This window comes from Aplysia californica, unplaced genomic scaffold (assembly GCF_000002075.1).
Source record: "Aplysia californica isolate F4 #8 unplaced genomic scaffold, AplCal3.0 scaffold00333, whole genome shotgun sequence".
Taxonomy (NCBI): Eukaryota; Metazoa; Mollusca; class Gastropoda; order Aplysiida; family Aplysiidae; genus Aplysia; species Aplysia californica.
In genome coordinates this window covers 22,913-32,460 of record NW_004797603.1, presented here as the reverse complement: position 1 = coordinate 32,460, position 9,548 = coordinate 22,913, and the positions used below count along the sequence as shown (strand labels likewise).

At 40.1% G+C, this 9,548-nt stretch overlaps 1 protein-coding gene across 1 annotated transcript in view; it reads left to right on the top strand.

Moving 5' to 3' along the window:
* LOC101845562 (ATP-dependent DNA helicase DDX11) overlaps positions 1 to 9,548 on the top strand; it is a gene marked incomplete at its 3' end in the record, with an annotated part of 25,837 nt that overhangs the window by 7,512 nt on the left and 8,777 nt on the right. Inside the window, 7 exon segments of the mRNA XM_013085001.2 lie at positions 558 to 662; positions 1,437 to 1,521; positions 2,233 to 2,300; positions 4,772 to 4,867; positions 6,802 to 6,954; positions 8,167 to 8,293; positions 8,681 to 8,725. Coding sequence (XP_012940455.1) covers positions 558 to 662; positions 1,437 to 1,521; positions 2,233 to 2,300; positions 4,772 to 4,867; positions 6,802 to 6,954; positions 8,167 to 8,293; positions 8,681 to 8,725 — 679 coding nt within the window.

Here is a 9,548-nt window from a genome sequence, read left to right as displayed (position 1 = left end):
CCCCACACACACACACACACACACACTTTTTTTTGTTTTGGAAACAAGTGTTTCTATCACACCTTCATTATTTTAGTTTTTGTCTTTGGGCTTTAAACTAATGTACAACAGGAGGGCTACTCCTGTGCTGACAATGACTTTCTATTCTATTCACAGAGGGAGAGAGAGAGAGACTTAGAGAGAGACTGACAAAGAGAGAGAGAGAGAGAGAGAGACTGACAAAGAGAAAGAGAGAGGGACTGACATAGAGAGAGAGAGAGAGAAAGACTGACAAAGAGAAAGAGAGAGAGACTGACAAAGAGAAAGAGAGAGAGACTGACAAAGAGAAAGAGAGAGAGAGACTGACAAAGAGAAAGAGAGAGAGAGACTGACAAAGAGAAAGAGAGAGAGAGACTGACAAAGAGAGAGAGAGAGACTGAGACAGAGAGAGAGAAAGAGGGGTATTTGTTGAGTACTGAGAGATATATTTTTAACGTGTTATGTCTCTCCTACTTTTCTGCGTGCAGTGTGTGTCAAGTTCAGCTTGTTAATTTTGGATATGGCGACTTTGTCCACAGATTTATTACTGCAGTCGCACACACTCACAGTTGTCTCAGTTTGTGAGAGAGGTCGTGAAAAGCCCTTATGACGACATCAGAGTGATCTCCCTTGGGTCGAGACAGGTATATTTGTGTATGGTTGGTGGGTGCTCTGGTGTGGTTTGCTCCTTCTTTCCTATAAAAGATGTATCTTCCTTGTCTCCCCTCCTTCTGTTTTGTGTTTGTTACTCTCTAGTAAGGCCTCGAATCTTCGGCACCTATATGACCTTATTGTGTTGTAAGTGCTGTAAAACTCTTATTAAAACTAAGACAGGTATATAATATTTATTGTGGCTGTCTGTTTGTCTCCCCTGTGTGGTCTCCTCCTTCTACTTCCCTTCTGTGTGGGTGATATATAGCTGCTACTTCTTTACTTTCCCTCTGTTGTTTCTGATAGTTCCTACTTCTTTACTTTCCCTCTGTTGTTTCTGATAGTTCCAACTTCTTTACTTTCGCTCTGTTGTTTGTGTCTGTGCATCTTACTTTTTCCCAGCACTAAATGACTATTATTGTGTCAATGTGCTTTTGTTTACTCCAAAAAGACAGGCTCTACTAATGTCTGGTTTAGGGAATATTGGAGACTGGGAAACAGAGAGGTTGAAGGGCATGGAGAGTAAAAGGCTTTAGATAGAGTTTTGAGGGTGGAGACGGGAGGGAGGGAGAGAGAGAGTCTTTGTTCCAGCCTCCCACTCACAACCTCAGTGCTTTCTTGTCGTATCTCCATTTTTACTAACAGTGAAAACAGTTCATAACAAAGAGTGAGCTTAAGAAGAAGTCACATTTTCACTGTTTAAAAAAATGAACATACGACAAGAAAGCACTGTACCATCATCCACTGCTCACTTGGTGCGTCCACAGAACATGTGCATCAACCCGGTGGTGAGAAAACTCAAGTCCCTGACCCTGATGAACGACAAGTGCTTGGACTTACAGCAGAAGAAAAGTAAAACAGAAACAACGCATTTCACTGGGGGGGAGGGGGGGGGGGGGTTGTCAGATAAACAGATAACTTATTTGACTTGGGGTGGGGGGAGGGGGGATGTTGTCAGATAAACAGATAACTTATTTGACTTGGGGTGGGGGGAGGGGGGATGTTGTCAGATAAACAGATAACTTATTTGACTTGGGGTGGGGGGAGGGGAGATGTTGTCAGATAAAACAAATAACTGTTCGCACTTGGGGTTTTTTTGGCAGATAGAATAGAAGTGAAGTCAATTTTCTTGAAGAAAGGTGGATACTCAGTCAGGGTTAGAAAAAATTTCAAGAAATCATTCTCATTTTGGATATATTATTAAGAGTTGCTTGCGTTACTTTAACTGTTTTTCGAAATTAGAATATATTATCACTGCCAAAGAGAAATGCAGTTCTCTACATGTGTAGTAATATTCTAGATTTATGCGTTGGACACAAAAAATCCGTTGCTAACTGGTGTTCCTTTCACATGAATGTTATACGTTTATTCTCAAGGGGGTGCACAGATTTTAAGCATTGCAATTTTATTCTTTTGAGATATATCGAAATTCTGTTTTGCAAGAGTAACGGCCTTGATTGCCACAGGCTAATTCGCACCCAATATTTGAATTGTGCTTTAAAATATAAGGCAAGAGAATGTACGTTGGCCACTTGTGACATCAATTCTGTTTTTGTATTTTAGGTAAGAAAAAGCCAGGCTGCCCTCATTACAAGCAGGAACTTCTGCACTCTTTTAAGGACAGAGCGATGGTAAACAATTCTTTATTTGTACTGTCTCTTTGTGTTCTTGTTTACCTTTGCTAGTGTATGATGTAGGTCGGTTCTCTAATTGGGAGTGAGTTAGAGATAGGAAGAGAGAGGGGAGTGATTTTTTTATGCACTCCCTTTTTACAGGTTTTATTCCTTTGATGATCTATTCTCTTGCTACTTCGGTTGGTGGTTGATGAGTGCTTTGGTTAAATGTTACAAGTGCTGTAAACTTTCTATCAAACGAAGCCAAGCCAAGGTGCTCTGATGTGGTTGGCTCCTGTTTTTTTTTTTAGAACTGCTAAATTATCTTTTCAAATTGTTTATTTTTCTGCTGTCTCTGTACTTTTGGCTTCGGTTTTTCCCTTTTCTGTTCCTGACAAAATGTGGCTATTCTTGTGCTTTCTGCCCGGAATATACCATGTAACGGGTAACTGTTTTTTTTTTTGTTTTTGTAAAGTGTTTTACGGCGCTCGCAACTGCTTAAGGTCATATGAGCGCGCGGGACACACCTAATATTTTCAGTTGGTAGGAAATTCTGAATTTTGCTCGGGTGGCGGCCGAAGCCTACTCTTATCGATTTTAGACCACCAAGGGATCTTTAACGTGCGCAACTTGCACACGGGCCCTCCGAGGTTTTTTGCCTTTGTCCGAGAAGGCTAGGTGTAGATCTTTCCTACCAGAAGATCAGGAGTGTGGCCGAAAGACAGCAGTAAGAAGGAGCCAAGGAGTAGCAGTAGAAAGGCTGCAGAAAGAATCAGGAGCCCAGAAGAGTGGGCAAAGGAGGTGAGGGGGTGGGGGCAGAAAGAGGAGATGAAAGCAGACAACCGAACATTGCTAGAGAGCAGGAAATGAGGTGAAAGGAGACAAATTTAGAGAAGAAAATTTTTCGGTCGCTGCCCGGATTCGAACCCGGGACCTTTGAATGAGAGGCCAACACCTTAACCTCTAGGCCACGAGAGCCCCCCGGGTAACAGTGCCTGATATAATATCAAGTACATAGTGTGATATTGATATAATAACAGAAGCATCAAAGCTCTGTACAAAATTATATCATATTCCTGGATTATCGTCTTGGGGAAAAAAGAATCAAAATCCTGGTTATGTTCAGGGCCAGGACAGTGTGAATAAAGATAAGATTTTGATTCAGCAAAAATGACTCTAGTTTTGATTGTCAGAAACATCTTACTGGATTGGACTCAAACACGTCCTGTGGGGTTGATGCACGCTGGTCATAGAATCCCTTCTCTGTAGTTTATTTCCTCCAAATTTGATCAGTGCAGCTGTCTTAGTTTGTTTCTGGCACAATGTGATTGTATTTTAGTGTAGACTCGCGATATATTGCGCGCTATTGGCAACAATGTGACTGGTTCTATCTTTGTATGTGGGCGGTTGACAGATGCTCTGGTGTGATTTGCTCCTTTTTTCCTGTCAAACATCTATTGTCTTTATCTCCCCTCCTTCTTTTTTGTGTTTGTTACTCTCTTGTAACACCTCTAATCTTTGGCACTTAAATGACCTTATTGTGTTGCAAGTGCTGTAAAACTCTCACTAAAACTAAAACAAAACAAATGTTGGTTTATGCGGTATCTATATGACCTCATTGTGTTGCAGCTATCAAACATCTATTGTCTTTATCTCCCCTCCTTTATGTTTGTTGTAACGCCTCAAATCTTCGGTACTTCTATGACTTATTGTGTTTCAAGTTCCGTAAAACTTCCACTAAAACAAAAGTGGGTTGTTGGAGGGTGCTGTGGTGTGGTTTGCTTCTTCTTTCCTATCATACATCAATCGTCCTTATCTCTCCTTCTTTTTCGTGTTTGTTACTCTCTTGTAACACCCCTTATCTTCAGCACCTATATGACCTTAGTGTGTTGCAAGTTCTTTAAAACTCTCACTAAAACAAAACGAAAATTGTGTTCTTGAGGTACTTATATGACCTCATTGTGTTGCAACTATCAAACATTTTTATGTTTGTTACTCTCTTGTAATACCTTTAATCTTCTGGCGCTCATATGACCTTATGCAGTTGCGAGCACCGTAAAACCCTCTACTAAAATTGAAAAAAAAACATCTGTTGTCTTTATCTCCCCTCCTTTTTTATTTTTATTGTAACGCCTCAAATCTTCAGTACTTTTATGACTTATTGTGTTTCAAGTTCCGTAAAACTTTCACTAAAACTAAAGTGGGTGGTTGGAGGGTGCTCTGGTGTGGTTTGCTTCTTCTTTCCTATGAAACATCTATCATCCTTATCTCCCCTTCTTCTTTTTTATGTTTGTTACTCTCTTGTAACACCTCCAATCTTCTGGCGCTCATATGACCTTATGCAGTTGTGAGCGCCGTAAAACCTCTACTAAAACTAAAACTATCTTCCTTCCAACTCCTCTAATCTTTGGCACTTATATAACTTCGTGTTGCAAGTGCCGTAAAACTCTCACTAAAACCAAACAAAAACTGTGTTTGTGTGTGGACAGCTGGAGACCCTGGACATAGAGCAGCTGGTGACGCTGGGGCGACAGACCAAGGCCTGTCCTTACTACGGGGCCCGCTACGCCGTGCCTTTGGCCGAGGTAGGAGGCTTGTGATGCACGTGTGTGGAAACTTGTGAAATCATGTGTACCTGCTGTCCTATCTTGGTGTTTCATGTTTTGTCTTTCCTATCTCTCTCCTATCTTCATATCCCGACCCCAGTGCTTTCTTGTCGTATCTCCATTTTTAATAACAGTGAAAATAGTTCATAACAAAGAGTGAGCTTAACCCCCCCCCCCCCCTCCCCCCCCCCCCCAGGGCGGTACCACTGGCTGAAGTGTTTTTAGGCCTGCCATTCCCAAAAGGGGGACATTTCTCGTTCTAATGCACAGTAGAATTGTAAATGGGCTGATCCAACAATAATGTCATGCTCATAACTGTGCCTGAACTACAACTACGACAGGGAACTGCTGCTTTTTCTTTCCTAATCCTTACTATCATCATTTTTCTCTACTTCTTTTGATTGTTTGTCACATTCTTGTGACCCGCTATTTCCAGGGTGCCTTGACAGTCGAAGCAGACTTTGTGCTGTTGAAGCTAGAGAGGTGAGCAGAGGAAGTCTTGATTCCCAGTAAGGACTTCTCTGTTAACATCCACCCCTTGGGGCTCAAATGACTTTATGCAGCTAAAACAAAATGAAGAGTGAGCTTAAGAAGAAGTCACTTTTTCAATGTTAAAAAAAAAGGAGATAGGCCTACAACAGGAAAGCTGTGAGGTCGTGAAATCTTTCCTGCCTCTCTCCTATCTTCATATCTTTCCTGCCTCTCTCCTATCTTCATATCTTTCCTGCCTCTCTCCTATCTTCATATCTTTCCTGCCTCTCTCCTATCTCTCCTATCTTCATATCTCTCCTGTCGCTCCTATCTTCATATCTTTCCTGCCTCTCCTATCTTCATCGTCTGTCTCCTCTCTTCATTTCTTCCATGTCTATCCTATCTTTATATCTTCCATGTCCCTCCCCTATCTTCATATCTCTCTCCTATCTTATCTTTCCCGGCTCTCTCCTCTCTTCATATCTTCCATGTCTCTCTCCCCTCTATATATCTTCCATGCCTCTCTCATATCTTCATATCTTTCCGCGTCTCTCTCCTATCTTCATATGTTTCCTGCCTCTCTCCGATCTTCATTTGGCCATGTTGACATACCCTATCTTTCTTCTCTCTTTATGTCTTGTGTTCTCTCTTCATATCTCTCTTCTCTCTTCATATGCCATGCATATTTATCCAATCTCTTTCTCCTATCTTCATTTGACCTGTTTAAAGTTTACCTATCCTGTCTCCTCTGTCTTGATAAGTCATATTTATTTATCATATTATATCTGTCCTATTTTCATATCTCAGGTTTACCTTAGATTCTATCTATCTCCTATCTTCATTTGTCATATTTTAAGTTTATCTTTTTTTTCCTATACTCCTATCTCATTGTATATCTCTTGTGCATTCATATCAGGTAAAACTAAACAATCTCCTTTTCCCATGATCTCGTGTTGACATCTCCTTTCTCTGTCATATCTGCATGATTCACATTTACCTACCCCATCTCTCTATCCGTATGAGTCATATTTACCTACCCCGTCTCTCTATCTGTATAATTCACCTTTATTTACCATATCTCTCAATCTTTGAGTCACATTTACCTTCTCCATCTCTCTCCTATCTGAGTCATGTTTACCTCTCCTTTCTCTCTCTATCTGTATGAGCCACATTTACCTACCCTATCTCTCTATCTGTATGATTCATATTTACCTACCCTATCTCTCTATCTGTATGATTCATATTTACCTACCCTATCTCTCTATCTCTATCTGTATGATTCACATTAATTTACCCGCCCCATCTCTCTCTTATCTGTATGAGCCGTATTGACCCACCCTATCTCTCTATCTGTATGAGCCGTATTGACCCACCTCATCTCTCTCCTATCTGTATGAGCCTTATTGACCCACCTCATCTCTCTCTCCTGCGCCCGTCCACAGATCGTGGCCCTCCCCTACAACACACTGCTGCACAAGTCGACACGCGAGGCGTGCGGCATCCGTCTGGCCGGCAGTATTGTCGTCATCGACGAGGCTCACAACCTGCTGGAGACCATCAACAACATCCACAGTGTGGAGATCACAGCCACTCAGGTAGGCTACTTTTGTACTTACCTCGTCTTCCTTAGTCATTTACCCTTAGTCATTTACCCCTTGCACTGTATGTTTCCCAGGACGCTGTGAATATTTCTGTGTGTTCTATGGTCTGCTGCGGTAATGATATATACTGTAAAGCACATAGAGCTTGCTGTAGAGGGACAAATGCTATTTATGATAGTTATTATTATTATTATTATTGTTATTATTATCATTATTTGTATCTATGTGATACTAGCGTCTGTGATGTAGCAACTAGGTGCTTCACTGTGGAATGCAGCAGACCAGAGCTTGATACCTTAATGGGGAGAAAATTTTTATCATATGTGAGGCAGCGTGGTGAAATCAGGCGCCCATGAAGATAATGAAACCGAAGAAAGCGGCATTTTTCTTCCCCCTTGGCTATTTTTATCGAATTTTTTGTTTTTGGCTCAGTACTTTTATGTCCATTTAAAAACAATTTGCTATGTGACTTTTATTTAAAAGCACTGATTAAAGACACAAAAACTGTAAATTTACAGTTTCCAAGAACTCTCAAGCTTTTGAAGTCACCAAACTTTGGCGGCCATTTTCTTGCTAATTTTACCTTTGAAACCGGGCGACCCCCACTTGGTTCAATTGTGAATATCTCGACTTCTATTCAAGATAAATTTGTATTTTTTCATGGAAAGGAAAAAAAATGAACTAGCTTTAAGATGATACCAATAACTCCACATGCCCAAAAATTGACGAACGCCTGGTTCCAACACGTCATAATGCATATATACAGCATCTCTGTTTTTCTGCTAGAATGTTGTGTCCCTCTCAGCTCCGGTTGGCCCTGACAACACTGAGTAATCTAAATTGAGTAGATGGGAGTGGAAAACACCTTCATTTTTTCTTTAAAAAACTATATGATGAGCACCTTTTATCATTTATTCTTATGCACATACTATATTATACGAAGTTATCGATAGAATTTTCAAAATCTGTGATAAATCCTTGCTAATGGAGTGGTCTGAGTGATGCATCAGATGTGACATGTTGTATTGTTGTCAGATTTATTTTGTTCTTGATGTTGAAAATTTGAAATGAAAATAATACATCTTATCTTTTCTTATCTCATCTCATCTAATTCTGAACTTATATCTTATCTCATCTCACCCTATCTCATCTCATCTTCTCTCATCTTATCTCATTTTATCTCATCTCATCTCTTCTCATCTCCAGATCTTCAAAGCCCACTCTCAGCTGAGTCAGTACGAGAAGAAGTTCCGGTCACGTTTGAAGGCCAAAAACTTGCTGTACGTCCGGCAGATTCTGTTTGTTCTCTCCCACCTCGCTGCTGTGTTAGGAGGTTTGTATGTGGATACCGATGCACAGACACACCCTGATAGACCCAGATTCACAGATATAGGCTGATAAAATACAAACTGATAGATATAGCGCTACCTTAGAAACAAAATATTATCTGCTCAGCACCTGTTTTTTAAAAGGAATTTGACGTTAAAGAATTTTGTGTTTCACACACGTCAAGCTTTTTTAAATGCAATTCTGATAGATACAAACTGATAGATACACACAGGGATAGAGAAACCATTGGCTTAAATAAATACAGTTTGATGGACAGAGAGGAACAGACAGCTAAGAACATGTTCTACCTGCTGTGACTGAATGAGCTTCCAAGTTTCATTTCCACATAATTGTGCTGCATTATTATGTCTTGGGTTCTTTTGTTTTTCAGGTAAAGTAGACTTCACTACAGATTCTCAAAGGAATGAAAAGCCAGGTATTTTGTAAATTTCCTTCTGCTTTGTCTCGGCTTTTGGTTGAAATGTGCAGTTGTCAGTGTGACCTGATGTTGATAACAGTGGTGTATTTTACGACAGATTTGTGGTAATTACAGTGTTGTTTTAATAATAGATTTATGATGATTACAGTGATAAATTGCTTATAGATTTATGATGATTACAGTGATATGTTTATTATAGATTTATGATGGTTACAGCGTTGTATTTATAATAGATTTATGATGATCACAGCGTTGTTTTTATTTTAGATTCATGAAAATTACAGTTACAGTGTTGTATTTATTAATGATTTATGATAAATACAGTGTTGTATAAACCCTTTGAGTCCTGACCTCCTGAGGCTACCATGCCACTCTGCCTGAGCTCCTGATTACTAACATTCGTGTGATTGTCAGAATCACATTGCTCAGGGTAGTCCCCGTCATTATCACGTCATCTAATTTTAGAAAGATCTTCAAAATAATCTATAGCATCCTCTGTAGTAAACTTGGTTTCCTGTGTGCGTTTTGTCCCAGATGGGCCGGGTTGGGTAGGGTCTCGCTCACAGGTGTACCCGTGGCTAGTGCTCAAATGGGTTAAGATAGATTTTCCAGTATGACCTGATATTAGTTACAATTTCTTCATATTTATTGTAGATTTCTCAATATGTCCCAACGATGATTACAATGTTGTATTTGTTATAAGTTATAGATTTTTCAATATGCCATGATGAAGGTTACAGTGTTGTCTGTTTGTGTTGTCTCTGTGTACTGCTCAGCTTGTTTTTGTTAGTGCTCTCTCTCTCTCTCTCTCTCTCTCTCT